Raw genomic sequence first — 15,452 nt, 5'->3', positions numbered from 1 at the left:
CTGGTGTTTTTGCTTCTTGTTCGCATATTCTGCAAACCTTAGCTTTTTTCTTCTCTTTTTGTCTGACAATGAGGGTGAAAGAAACTTTGCTTTAATATACACTTGGCACTTTTTTCCTCCCTCTTACGCTGATCTGGCATTATATACACTTCAACTCACTTTAGAAATAAAACTGCAGTTACATGTGTTTGCACTCAGCACAATATTTCAATGTTTATGCAAACAAACACTATGCTTAGCATAATATTGTAATACTGTATTGGGTGCTAATATATGTAACTATAGTTCTATTTCTAAAATGAGGTGAAGTACAAATAATGACAATGCAGCATATAAGAAAGTAAAAAAATGAAAAAAAACTGCTTAGTGTATATTACAATTAAGTTTCTTTCAACATCAAACTCCGATAATGAATAAGGAAAAAGCAATGGTTTGCAGAATATGCGAACAAGAGGCACAGACACCAATAAGAGAAGGTGCTTCGTAATCAAAAGCAAAAACAATAGTAATTGAATGAAAGTTCAGATTACTTTCACCTTCTTCTGTTGTGTGTGCATCTAATTCAACTACGTCACGTAATGGAAAGTGTTCTTTTTTTGTCTGATACTTACATCACTTTCATGACTAGACCTTCTGATAACACCATTATTCCTCAAACTTAACCTCGATCTCCCCACAAAATTATTTTCAATTAGCCTCCACCTGAAACAAACAGAATAAATTATCTAAATAAAATAGAAAGAAACTTCCACATGGGAAAAATATATTAAAAACAAAGATTCCAAGACTTACCAAGCGGGAAAGCGCCGGCAGACAGGCACATTAACAAAACACACAAACACACACACACAGAATTGCGAGCTTTCGCAACTGGCAGTTGCTTCGTCAGGAAAGAGGGAAGGAGAGGGAAAAATGAAAGGATGTGGGTTTTAAGGGAGAGGGTAAGGAGTCATTCCAATCCCGGGAGCGGAAAGACTTCCCTTAGGGGAAAAAAAGGACAGGTGTACACTCGCACACACACACACATATCCATCCGCACATACACAGACACAAGCAGACATATTTAAAGGCAAAGAGTACACTAAAAATATACATTAAGATCTTAATGTGAAAGTTCACACAGAGGTTTAGAGTATTAATACAAAATTTGAGGGAGGGAGAGAAGCAGGAATGGGACGCAAGAGATGAGGATGAATGGTGGAAGGGGATGGGGGAGAAAGACGGGCAGGGGGTGAGGGAAGAGAAAGGGGGGCAGGGGGTGTGAAATTGGGGGAGGTGGTGTGAAATAGGGGAAGGGGTGAGAAATGAGGGAGGGAGGGAGGAGGAGGAGAGGGGGTGAGCTGGGGGGAAAGACTGAGACTGAGGGGGGGGGGGACAGGCGGGGAGGGATGGGGGGGCAGGAGGGGAGGGGGGAGGGAAGACAGGGGGAGAGAGGGGGGGAGAGGGAGAGAGAGGGAGAGCACTAATATGGGGAGGGTGACTGGGAGGGCTCATAAGGTGAATAAAAACTGTTAGTCACCTCCACTTTAAAAACCTGTAAATTAAATAGTAGTTACAGCTGAAACCCTTAGCTTCTAAAACAATAGTTTCAAAATTAAGAAGGTATAGTACTTTACATCACTATAACACCATCTATAGACAGAAATATATCCACAAACATCTATTAACCTAAACACTTACTTGGGCGTGGGTATTTCCTTATACTGGAGTTTCTCAAGGCGTGCAGCAGAAGCAATACTGTATGGTATTACAATATTGTCAATGTCATATGAGTTCTCTCTTTTACGCCTGCAAAAAAGAAATTATAGTTTGTGAATGGCAGTGCTCCTTGACTCAAAGAGTGTTTAGTGCTGTCGTCAACCGACTTCTGTATACTGTATCACATTTATAAATGTTTATATGTGCATATAATGAACAGTGCAAGCAAGAATTTTTAATGATATCTTTTGGTATTTCAGTGCAGTTTCAATTTTCATTACTATGATAAATGTTAAATAGCCACTTCAGATCACTTTTCCTGGAGCTGTATTCTAGCAACTGGACATGGCCAAGTGCATCTCATCTGAAGGACTCTAAAGGCTTCTCTTCATTTAGCCATCTTCTGTGGAAGACTCAAAACAATGAAAGATTTTCTGGAATCGGATCCCAGGCGTCTTTCAATTCACTTTTCAACAACTTATGCTGGGGTGGAATTGGAATTATTTGCATTCATTTAATGCTGCTCCTTAATTACAAGAGGTATTTAGAGGAAATCACTATCAAGTTTTGGTCCATGTAAAGTCTGACAAACAACAACAACAACAACAACAACAACAACAACAACAACAATTATTATTATTATTATTGACACTATAGAAAAAATTTCCTGACAAATGACCTGCTCTCTTTAAACTATTTAATTTACCTACCACAGAATAAGACAACCATAAAAATAAGATAACCTCCTTTTTAAAGATGTTCTTTGAGAAAATTATATTTTTAATGTACTCTAATCAAAATCTCAAAATGTTTCATTGATATAAAGTATCTGCCTAAGAAAGTAAAAAAAAAGTTTTGCATCATCATCATCATCATCATCACATAATAATCATTTCTTTCTATGCTTAGTATCTAAGCCAGTCATCAATGGTATTAATATTTTTACCACCACCACCACCACCCCTTTCAGCTAACCAATTAGCAGTAGACAAAACAGGCAGTGATTTCCTATATATAAGCAGCAATAAGCTTTATAATCTTTTCTGTCACAAATATTTGGCTGTTTTCTCCGAGTATATCATGGTTTGCAAGCTGATGGTGAGGGTGTCACTACATAGAACACATGAAATTGTTGCCAAGTGAAATGAGCACAATGAAATGTATGATCTTGGTTGTCGCAAACAGTTCGCTGTTTCTTCCAAATATGTTGGAATGTCTTAAGTTGTGGTTATGGTGGGACCTGAGAACACAGCTGTTTTTTCCAAATAGATAGTGGATTTCGCATCCGAACTGAAATGAGAATGTGACATCTTCCTTTGTCTCTCGCTACCAAACAAGCTTTCTGCCCATTGCTTCTCACTGGCTGCATAGAACTAACAGCCTACATACCCCTCCTTTCGTTCCTGTCATACCTCACAGCAAGCATTGAAAACAATATTGCACAAAGCACTCTAGTATGCCAGGGGACCCTACCTAGACCGTTACAGTCTCCTGCCGCAATGTATACTATTGTTGAGTATTTGTCCACTTTTAAAGTCAATCCAATTCCAACTACTAATGGAAAGTCAGCTAACTCAGAAAAAGATTTAGTTGCAACCTCCCTTTCATTGCTGCTGTGAAAATAAGTTTTCTTTTTTGCTAATGTATAGCATATTTTGGAAAAATGTGATCACACATTTTGCTCAACAGAGCCAATTAACGAGTGTTATTACTTATGTGTGAACTTTCTTCAATCAATTCATAAAAACCATTAACAATATTTCACTGTTGGAAAAAGAAAGTGTATAAGCCGTATAAGGAGGTTTGTACAGATTCTAACTTCCTTACCGCAGAGCCTTGGAATTAGCACCATCTCAGTTGAATTAGACGTTCCCCATGATTGCACCAGTGGGAGGAGTACGAATGCTAGAGTCAGCAATTTTCTGACAACACAGCATTTCCACGTGCTTCAAAACAAATCTTAATGTGAACTCAATTCCAAAGCTTTATCTGTAAATTTAAGATGACTTCTACAGTAATCTACTAAAGGACATAAAAAAAACCTTAAAGTGTTGACCTCAGCAGTAGCAGTTTAGTCTAAGAACTTAAGACGATGCTGTATTTTTCAAATGACAAATTTGGGAAAAGACCTTGACTTATAACTGGGCTAATACAGTAGTAACATATTATCAATGGAAGATTTTCTGAATGGCTTAAATAAGATGAAACTCAACCCCTGTTTAAGAAAGAAGGTAAACAAATACCACAGAATTTCCAACCAATTTCACTTTTGCTAACACTTTTAAAATTTTTAGAATACACAAATCAGCTCCATATTTACCTAACTACAAATAATACATTGTCAAAATTACAGTTCAGGTTTCTAAAGGATTACAATACTAAGAAGGCTACTTACACACACAAGCTACTGGAATCTTTTGTTATCTTTCAAAGGTTCAAAGGTCAAACCACAATGTCCTTTTAAATAACTAAAATATTACAGTGTAAAAGAAAATGCTGCTGAACACCTTAGATCTTATCTCCTTGACAGGAAACAAAGTGTATCAATAGTGTCTTAAGCTAGCAGATATTTTCCAAATAGGACTTGAGCCATTTCTTTGTCATTAAAATTTGTAAAAATTTACACTCTACACAATTCAAAACCTTAAGAGATTTCCCCCAGTATATGCCTAAAACATGACAACAAGCAAATAGAAGAGGGTGATAATATTAAATTTTTATGATTACAACATGTTAATGAACTGAACTGAGAGCATACCATACAACCGCTGAAGTGTTTAATTTGCACTGCGGATGACATCATACAATGGTGACAAAAATAAAAAAGCTAACTTAATTCACTTATTTTTACTCCACAAAGACATAAGGGATCATTTTTTGTAACTTATCAAGTCACGCTAAAGTTTTCTTAGTTCAAAATTTTGTAATATGAACTGGTTGTGGTTCAAACTCTAGAAACTTGTTACGGGAATTGGGGATACTAACAACTGTTCTCCAATATACATTGACGAGCCAAACAAATTGATACACCTGCCTAATATTGTGTAAGGCCCCCACGAGCATGCAGAAGTGCCGCAACACGTGACATGGACTCTACTAATGTCGGGAGTAGTGCTAGAGTGAACTGACTCCATGAATCCTGCACGGTTGTCCATAAATCCAGAAAAGTACGAGTGGGTAGAGATCTCTTCTGTACAGCACGCTGCAAGGCGTCTCATTAACTAGCCAGCAGACATGAGAAGTGTAATTACTAGTAAAGTTTATTAGTGACCAAACCTACTAGATAGACGAATTCCTTAGTAGAATAGAATGATGTGTTTATATTAATATACAATAAAGCATTAAGTAAAATTTGACTTCTGCACATCTTCAGCACAGTAACGAGATCAATGTAACTAAGTGTTGTAAACTGATCTCTCGTGATGGGGTGGGGAGGGTATAATGGCCCAAGAATTATTATACATAGCTTAAGTGTACAGATTTTCTGACAAGTTCGTTATTATCTTTTAAATGAAAATTTGGTTAAATTATTTTGACTGCTTCCACACCCAGGACTAGCCTTTCGCTCGGGATCTGTGAAGATATATTAGCACATTTTTTTTCTTTGTAAATATGTATTATGTATTCTTGTTTTGATTAGTTCCGTATCCTGTAAGATTTTCTCATTACAGATCTATGAAATGTAAGGTACTACTTCTTCCTTCCTCCTAAAAAGTTTCTGCATATGTAGGTCCATTCGCAGAGGCTCTTCGAAGCTTCGGTTTCTCCCACAGTGTCTCATTCAGCATTTTCTGCCACTGACACCCTCTTTGGCTGTTCACATCATCCTTCACATAGCCTTTCGATCCTGTTCGTGGTTTTCCAATTGGCCTCCTTCCAGATTCTGTCCATTCTAGAGCTCTTCTTTGTTCTTGTCTCTTTCTGGTAACGCAGCCATACCATTTAACCCCAATTCTGTCCATAGTTTCTTTTAGGCGACTGATCTGAAAACTGTTTCACATTATTTCATTCTTGTCCCCTTCTCATCTTACCTTGACCAGGTCCATCATTCTTATGACCAGGTCTATCATTCTTATACATATGTGAAAACTGGCATTTATGTCTGATACACACAATAATAAATTTTTTAACCATTTTTCATCCCCTCCAAAATTACACCCTTGATGTTTGCTTTCTTTCCTAACTTACTCCCCAGGTTTTTGAAAGCATCTACTTTAATAGTATTTCCATTCCAACTTACATTTCCTGTCGATTTTGATTATCTCCATTCTTCTAAAGCTTTATTTCCATGCTAGCATCTTCAATCATTCTCCAACAGGTATGTAGTTGTTCTTCCAATTTCTGCTAGTTTTCTTCCCAAATCATCAAATTTTCCACTCAAACCTCTCTGTCTGTCCTAAGGCATCCTAATTTTTTTACCATCTATTGTATCACAATTTAGGCATTTGTTATACAAGTTTCCGATTCCGAGTTACATCCCTCTTGACAGTTCCAGTCTATTCAAACCTTGCTGTATCGATCCCCTTCTAACAATGTTGATAAGCCTTGTTTTTACATCTACAAATGCAACTATGATATCTTTTCCAAATAGCCTTGCTTTCCTACTACCTGTCTTTTTGTAAATATGGCATCTGTAGTTGATCTTCCAGACTGAAATCTTTTTTGTTGTTCTCTTAATTATGGCTCTATGTTTTTATGATTTCCTGTTGAACTGTCTTCTCAAAAATCTTCATGCAGTGGCGCAGTAATGCTATCCCCTATAGTTCTCCAGGGCACCTTGTAACCCTTCTTAAATATAAGTACAATAATTACCTTTGTCCAGTCAACAATAATATTTCGATGTATCATACTATCCTCATTCTATACAACCACTGAATTCCAATAGGTCCTGCGGATTTGAGCATTCCTATTTTGATGTCACCTATTCCATGAGCTTAGTTATTTTTCATTTCTAGTAAGGCTTTTTCTATGTACAAGAAGATCTATGTACTGAAGATCATGTCTTTCTATTTCATCTATGATGGTGTTATTTCTTTAGCCTCCCTCTTATTTCATTACACGTATGTGTTTCATGCTGTCCTTCATATAGATTTGGGAAGTATTCTCCACCACAGGTTTACCTTCCTTGTTGTACAATATCTTCTTGTCATACTTAAATTTCTCTTATGTTTCTTGTGAGACTTTTCCCCCCAAGATAGTTTCTTAGCCAATCTTACGTCTTTCCTTGCTGCTCAGCTGTTTCTGTTTGTCACTATTATGTTCTGTTCTGTTTCTGAAACATTCATCCATGTGGTGGTAGTGGTCTTCACTGCTTCTGCAATTCTGATATTCCACCAAGAAATTTCTTTGCGTCTGACTCTTTTTGATGTCCTTCGCATGTTTGTGTCTTCCACTCTTTGAGCCGCCTCGATTCTCTCTCCACCCTTCCTCTCATCTTTGGGAATCTCTGTTTTAATCTTTTGGATTTCTCCATCTTTTAGTTACCAGCACTTTATTTTTGCCTCTTACATCTGTTTCAAATTCCAACTGGGTATGGTAAATTTGTGTTTCTCTCTGTTCTTATATCATCCATTAGCAATTATCCATTTCTTCCTCAGACATGTGTCTAGTAATAAATCACCATCTGTGATCATCTCTGTGGCTTCCTTTCACTGTTTCATGTCATCTTCTATCATTCCCCACTGTGGCATTAAAGTATCCCATAACCACAGTATTGTTTGATGTTACAGCATCTTCCAGTTTAGAGGTAAACTTTTTATTTCTCATCTATTACTCATCCTGTTTGTGGGGCATAAACCTGAAATACATCAAGAATATTTATTGGCACCATTGTCTTAAGTTTAAATATTCTATTGCTTACATTTTCCACATTAAATACCTCATTTGCCAGTTCTTTAACTATTATTATTGTGACACAATTTCTTCTTTTGTCTATTCCCGACTGCCACATCTTTTACCCCCTTTCCAGCACCTTCATACCATTTTCCTTCTTTCTTACTTTAATTAGTCCCATTATCAAAAGGCACTTATTTGTCGAAATACATTTGATATACTGTATCCTTCCATCCTTCTCTAAGGATACAACACAGATAGTCCTAATTCCTACACATTTCTTTGGAGGAAAACATCTTTCATCGAAGCTATATTGGCTGTCATACCTCACAGATCTGCTCAAAGGCTTCTGCTCACTTTTGGTATTGATATTGATCCAAGAATCATTTTATTATTGAAAGTAAATGGAGTATGCATTACTGGTTTCTTTTACCTCTCATAATGTCACCATAGCCACATTAGCTGTTATTTATAAGTGTTCCTGTAGGGCCTCCAAAGCTAATGTAACTGCCTGAGGGTACACATAGTCCCCACTGTATTTCACCCCTACAGACAATCCCCGAACCAAATCACCTACAAACCACTTTCATTTAAATGTTGTATGGAAAATTACTACAAGAAACACATTATAGAAGATAATGCAAGCCCATGGAAACAAGAGTGGGCACTCAAAAGGAATAAGGCTATTGTATAGGATCCCAAGAAGAGAGTATGTTTGCAGCTGAGACAGTTACCTTGATGACTCTCCAGATACTTTGCAAGAACCTTGTGAAGTCAGCCTTTCCAAGGAACAAGATGCTGGGCCTGGGGATGGCACTGGAGAAGCATGTTTACTGACAGAGGCACCTGAATCAGGGACATCGTCATCTCCATCCTCGTACCCATGGTATGATGCTGAAATGACACATTTATTGTGAGCAATTTCATACTCTTAAGTAGTCAAATTAAATAGTACTAATTCACCATCTCCCTAAGTAGAAAATACGCAGCTTATGAATTATTCACAAATAATTTTGAACCTTCAGTTGTGTATTTTAGCACTCACTTCCATTACATCTGCAATGATGAGAAAGTGCCCACCTTACAAGTTTCTATCTAAAACTGACTGGAGATACCTTAAAATCTGAAATCAACTGTTTTTATAGGAAAAAGAGAAAACTGGAGATTAATCTCCATCTGATTAAAGCCTAACTAGAAACAAAATAGCAGTGCACACAGTGTCACTTTCATCACGGAAGGCACTGGGAAAAAAATCTTTACCCTTGAATCAACTTCTTCAAAAATTCACATACTGCACCCCACAGCATCACAAAGAACTCCTTATTTAATAGTAGGACAAGGTAAGACTACCGTTTACTCTGACCAACTTCAATACAGAAAACCTAAGTAGGTACTCTAACCAAGGGGCATAATGACACTTTGGATGATATTACACTTATTCATCCCTAGTAGCATATTCCTGATGGAAGTCTTGTTTTCACTTACCTCGTACCAATGATTACGCAATGATGATCAGAAATTTGGTATCTCCAAATTAACTTTCTAGACCAGACAGTTTGCAACACTACATCAGAACTGACAATTTGTACCATACACAGGTTGAGTTTCCAAAGCACTTTAAACAAGCTCTATGTTCCTTTCAGAGTATCTCCTTCACTATTCAATGACCATTTGTTTGAGTCCACAGTTACTTTCATCGATACAACTGCTACCCATACTATATTTTGCTGTAGACACCATGAACACTCTTACTCTCAATATACCTAACACAGAGTATTTGATACCGTTGTTCCTGTTATGAGCTCCACAATAGTATATAGTAGTTTAATTTGGCCTCATCTAGATATAGTGAATTGCTTGGTTAAATCCATCACAGGTTACTCAGATAATTCCAAATTAACTTACATCATTACCACATCAAACTACAATAAGCACAAATTTATTAAGACTTTATTTTATGAAAATTATTTGTTCCAGAACATATATCTATCTATGAATTTAGTATCTGTACATAATTACACACATACTGATACTACATGGAAGTTATATTTTATTTTAGAATAAACAAATTAACCCTGACACTGAATCATAAAAAATTACAATAAGTTTATATACATACAATTTCCTGACTTTGGTCCATCTCTCCTCCTCCTTTTTATCCTCTGCAGTGTATGGTTATTGTTGTCTGTGTTTTTTTGTTTACGACTCTTTGTCAATTTTTTCTTGATTTCTGCAAGAACCAAAGTATTTTTATTCTTAGACTATAATCACAAATAATATGGACATAAAGTTGAAAACCCCTGATAATTTCATTTAACATAATACATTCCTATATTATTTCAGACAACACAGGGTCACAGCCACTCAAAATTAACACTCACTTGCTGTCAAGGTATTTGTCATGGTTTTCTTCAGCCTGCTTGTATACTTTCTTCTTGGTTCAACTTGATGTTTTTTGTTTCTTCGTTCTACAACTGTATCTCTGTCAAACTTCGGAAGACCAGCAGCTCTCATGGATTTTAAACTGCTTCGTAATGTCTTCTGCTGCCATTCAGTGGTTTTCATGATACCTTCATAATAGATGCTCTCTTTAACATCTGTAAAGAATAAAAATAGAGGGGTGATACTTTCAGAACATAACATTTAACCAAAATTCAGCTACACTGGGGAGCTATTTTGTGATCCCAAGACATTACAAAAAAGCTTTTGGTTTGTTAACTTGGTCTATATCTGATGTGAAGCTGTGCTTAACGCGTAGCCAACTCAGCAACAGAGACGAATTCTCCAATAAAGAATGAGCAGCACTGAGAAATCTTTGGGAGGAAAAGGAAACTTTAATTCTGCCAACCAACAATGCTATGGTCCTAAGTCTTGAGTAGACTACAATCAAAAGAATTCCAATCTTTTGAATGACATTGTCTACAGATGCATAGATTTGATCCTTCAAATAATACCGAGAAGAATATCGTGGCTCTTCTCAATGTGCCAGGCTTGCCACACATCATACAGGTATTAGAACATGAGCAGCTGTGCCACCAAGATTATAGCTCTTCCTAATATACACAAGGAAAGCGTTCCTCTAAGACCCAAAGGTACCAATATTGGTCCAAGTACATAGCAGCTGGAAAAATACCTGAAACAACACCTCAGCGAATATGTGAGAAGTGTGGGCACCACATCTGAAACTCTGAATACCAAATCAGTCAACGGCGGCTCCAGGATATGGATATTATAGTCCGTTTTAATGTAGTCTACCTCTTTATGACAGTTGTGTTTCTACGGTAAAGTATGAGGATTTCTTCATTGACCTTTTCAGCACACATTGATCATCATCATCTCTATTCAAAGGAAAATAATATGAACAAACTGATGGCATGATTATGGGTAGTCCATTATCACCTCTCGTGGCAAACCTGTAACGCATCAGTCACTTTGAACTCAAGCACAATGGCCTCTACCTCCACATGTTGAGCCATCACACTTCTATTACAAAGAAATTTGGTCAGAAAGACTCTTGTGCACAGACCTCCGACCACTCTCAGACAAGGACAGCCTTGCCAAATAGCAGCTGCACGTGTGAAGAATGTTCTGAAGGACTGGATGCCCAGAGTGTCAAATGGAGCACGAGTTGGAGTCAAAATAAAGACTGCCTGATAAAGAGGCTGAGGGTAAGTTTGAAACGGAGAAAGAAGCTAAGAATTGCTTATCTACCTTACACTGGCCAAACAACTGGCAAGATCAGGAGACTCCTGTGCTGCCGCCAAAAAAAGAGGGGAAAGTCTTCTCTGCAATGTTAAAAGACAACCTAGGTCTTTGAAAGCCAGGTGTGTATCACTTTCCGTCAAAATGTAGCACGTCTTGTGTGGGCCCGGATTATTACAGCAGTCTAGGAAAGATGCGAGGAACATTAGTGACACCCCGATGAAAACCACCCACACCAATCAGCTATCATCTAGCACAGTATCATGGAGCAAATGCCTAGTTTATGGGACCGTTATTAAGAAATCTAAGGCATAATCTGTAGCACTTCAGGCAGGGCGGTTACCTTCATAGTCTCTGATGTTATTGAATTTAGCATACGTTAAAATTCAGGAATAAGTAAGTATTCTGTTTTCCAAAAAAATAAAAATAAATAAATAAAAATTCCTGCCCCGACATACAGGCCTCCAATGATGAAACAGCAAACCCCATTTTTAAGATGTCAATTTGGGAAATTTTTTTAAAATGCTGTATCTCTGTAACAGTTCTATATACTTTGTCAGAGCTTTTTATTTGAAAAATAATTGTTCTATGATTACAATGGTATCCTCCATTTGGACATACCTGTCAAAGTTCTTTTACTGTCACCTATAGATTTTTTTTAAATTTACAGATTTTTTGTTATTAGTACCATGCAGTACTATATTCTCTGTAAAGGAGAGCTTCCACTTTTAAGTTGGATGGGTTTTATTTTAACAAATATTTTTTTTCAACTTGCAAGGGTAATTTATGTCTTCACTGAAGTTGTTTCTTACCAATTTCTTTGTTACAATGTTTTTTCTATTGTCTTTGTTGCAGTTATTTCTTTTCACTTTCATTGTTGCAGATATTTCTTACATTCTGTAGTAGTTTAACAGTTTCTTCGTCATGGTAGTTCATTGCAGGTTTCTGTATTGTAGTTGTTCAATGCTTATTTGTTTACTGAAGAGGCTTCTAAAAAATCTGAGACCATTCAGTGAGTTCTGTGAAAAGGACTGAAATGTCTTCTGACTGGAGCCACAGGAGAGAGACGTATGCTGACTATTTGCATATCCATAAAAGAGTGATATTTAAAAACTCACCACAGACTTTGTTCAGGTTGGGAAGAAGTGTTCTCATTTTAAGACTGTTTCGAAGCGCAGATGTTTCCAGTGACGACTTTGTGTGTTCCAAATATTTTGACAGAATAACAATGATAGTATCTGAACAAGATGAAGCCACACATGGTGCAGATGCTGCAGATTTTGCATCAATAGAGGAAGAATTAAATATCCTGAATCAGTCAACTTCAGAGTTAAGTGTTAGTCATGTTAAGAAACAGTAGAGCAGAGCACTTAGTAAAGCTATAAATGAATACATTACAGCAAAACTGATCACACTCTTCAAAGTAGAAATTCCATCTTCAGAAGAAAATGAACGAAAGCACTGTTGCACCCCTTTACAGGAATTTTTCACAAATATCAATTCAGCTGTTGAATATGGTGCATCCTACAGTGAAAAGGTGCAAGTTAACCATGTAGTTAACAATTAGTCCAGAGACGTTCTTAAAGAAAACAATTTTGAACCACTTTCCATCAGTATCAAAGTACATGGTAGACAAATCAAGAAATGTGAGGTCTGTAAAAGGAGTCTTTGGAAGACCAGTTCCCTATTATAGCCATCCTGTAGACACAGCTGAAGTTCAAATAGTGCACTCATTTTATCTGGAAGATAAATGGGACTGTTTTCACCAGAGTGCCAACAAAAGAGACACTATAACTGTAACAATTAGAAGTCAAAAAGTTGTGGAAGTGAAGACGTACATGACTTGCAGTATTAAAGAAACTTCTGCAGTTTACAAGAGCAACTATACAACTTCACATATTGGAAGATCAAAATTTTATGCACTACGACCTAAGTGGATAGTTCCAAACCCACCTAGAGATGTCTGTCTGTGTGTGTACTGTGTGAATTTTGAACTTTGTGTGGTAACTTTGAAGAACTTACTGGAGGATGCGATATACAACATCTTGGTTGGGCGTGTGTAGTCATTAGTAGTCTGTGACGTAAAGCAAGATACCTGTTTCTTTCAAGAATGTGGCGACTGTCCTGGAAATGGGGGACTGTCTTTAGTGACATTTCCAATACAAGACCACAACTGTTGCAGTTTTAAGTGATGACACGGGTTATGACTCAGCACATGCTCTGCTAGCAGTGCGCAAAATTCTTTAACTGCAAACAGGGGCAGAGAATATCATTATTTCTGATGGTGCTCCCAGTAATTTCAAAAATTGTTACCAGCTGTTTGAATTGAGTAAGTCGCTTGTGCCAACTGACTGGGTATACAGTGCTACTGGTCATCACAGGAAGGGGTCTTGTGATGGTAGGAGGTCTGCTGAAGCACCGCGCTACAAAACAATCTTTCCAGACCAAATATAGCTGTGATTCAGAATGCTGAAGATTTTACAATAGTCGTGAAATCTTACACATCCACAGCCCTCATTCTTTTGTCCAAAGAGGAAATCGAATAAGTCTGTGAGGAGAAAAAAGAAGAATGGTCCAAACACACTACTCCTGTGAAAGGGATTCAGAAGACTTTGTTGGACTCAAAGTGATGGGCAAACTCTTATTGCACACATTTTAAAGAGCAAGAAAGAAAAATTTTGTTTGTTCGGCCAACACCTAAGAAACAGTGTTAATATTCAGATTCACATTGTGAGAAGGATGATGTTTGTGGCATGTGTGTATGACTGTGACTGGTGGATTGCAGCAATTATAGACACTAGTTATAATTTAAACAAAATTGTAGTGAACTTTATGCTACCACAAGGACCAGCTGCTGGATATAGGTTTACAGCTGAAGGACAGCAACAACGACATCAGTGCTCACTTCCTGTTCACAATATTTTGAAGTTTGTAAGTGCTCCAGTTCCTATTGGTTCAACAGGAAGGCATCACTCTACATCAAAGGAAGATACTGAAGCAGTGACACACAGTTTTAGTCCATTAACTGGCTATTTTCAGTTCAAAATAGAGCACAGAAGCTGTATAAATTGAAACCTGTACGTCTTTGGACCTTTCACATACATTTTGGAATCATTTAAAATGCTTGAAAAAATGAGTCTCTTACTCATCTTTCAAAACTAAAATAATGTTAAATAAGGCTAAGTTTTGAGTTTAATGAGCCTGTTATGTGATAATACGGTAGTAAAACAGGTATTATGTATGACAAAAATTTCATTTGTTTATAAAACCTTTTCAACCTAAAAGTGGAATCTCTCTTTTTTTCAGGAAATGTAGAACTATATGGTCCTAATAAAAATAAATTTAAAAAATTACGGATTGGCACTTTTGGGAAAAAATCCATAAATTATAAAAAAATGTTCAGAACACTATAGTAAAAGAACTTTGACAGAAAAGTCCAAAAGGAGGCTTTCTTTGTAATCAAAGCAATATTCTTTCAAATAAAAGAAACCCCAACGAAATATCTAAAACTGTTCCATAGATACAGCACTTTAAATTTTTTTCCAAAAATTCACATCTTCAAAATGATATGTGCAATATCATCTTTGGAGGGCTGTATCTCTTATTAGAAATTTTTCTGGAGAATACAAAAAAAATGTGTGTTCCTTACTTAGACCTTCATTTTAACACATGCTAAATTCAATAACGTCCGAGACTATAAAGGTAAGATTTTTCCTAGCCTGCCTGAATTCATATGGACTATGCCCTAAGTAAATAAAAATGTCTGGGAATCTGATGAACAGGGACGGAGGTTGTAATTTAAATAATGCTTGCTGTCCAGCAATCAATTTATGATGATCTCATTGGGCATCACATTCACATGAACTGGGAAACAATGAGAATGTAAGTGTGGGTTCTGAAAACAAAGCAGCATCACAGGACACAGCAGGTGAACTCTCCAAGTCTTAATCAGCTAGAAATTGTGTTGTGATACCAAAAACAGTTCACATCTAGTTCGAGTCCATGCAGAGAGTACACACAACAGCAGAAATCTCAGCATCTGAAGAAGATAACAGAGTTGATCATTGATATATCGTGCAAAGAGACTAAAATAAAAACTGTTTGTTGCTGCAAATAAAAAGAGAATCAATATTTTGACATTTTTACAGAAAAATTCATGTTTTTTAATAAGCCCAATAATTCTTTCGGTAGGATGTCTCGCAGCAAGAAAGACAAATACA

At 36.8% G+C, this 15,452-nt stretch overlaps 1 protein-coding gene across 6 annotated transcripts in view; it reads right to left on the bottom strand.

The window, feature by feature from the left end:
• Positions 1–15,452, bottom strand: part of LOC126335338 (KAT8 regulatory NSL complex subunit 1) — a 344,378-nt gene that overhangs the window by 27,735 nt on the left and 301,191 nt on the right. For all 6 annotated transcript variants that reach the window (XM_049998554.1, XM_049998520.1, XM_049998511.1 and 3 more), the window contains 5 exons: positions 9,912–10,127; positions 9,650–9,760; positions 8,265–8,424; positions 1,681–1,788; positions 612–702 (listed from right to left, as the gene is read on the bottom strand). In XM_049998554.1, coding sequence (XP_049854511.1) covers positions 612–702; positions 1,681–1,788; positions 8,265–8,424; positions 9,650–9,760; positions 9,912–10,127 — 686 coding nt within the window. The remainder of the gene's footprint in view (positions 1–611; positions 703–1,680; positions 1,789–8,264; positions 8,425–9,649; positions 9,761–9,911; positions 10,128–15,452) is intronic.

Source organism: Schistocerca gregaria, chromosome 1, assembly GCF_023897955.1.
Source record: "Schistocerca gregaria isolate iqSchGreg1 chromosome 1, iqSchGreg1.2, whole genome shotgun sequence".
Lineage (NCBI taxonomy): Eukaryota > Metazoa > Arthropoda > Insecta > Orthoptera > Acrididae > Schistocerca > Schistocerca gregaria.
This window is presented reverse-complemented; position numbering and strand designations above follow the sequence as displayed.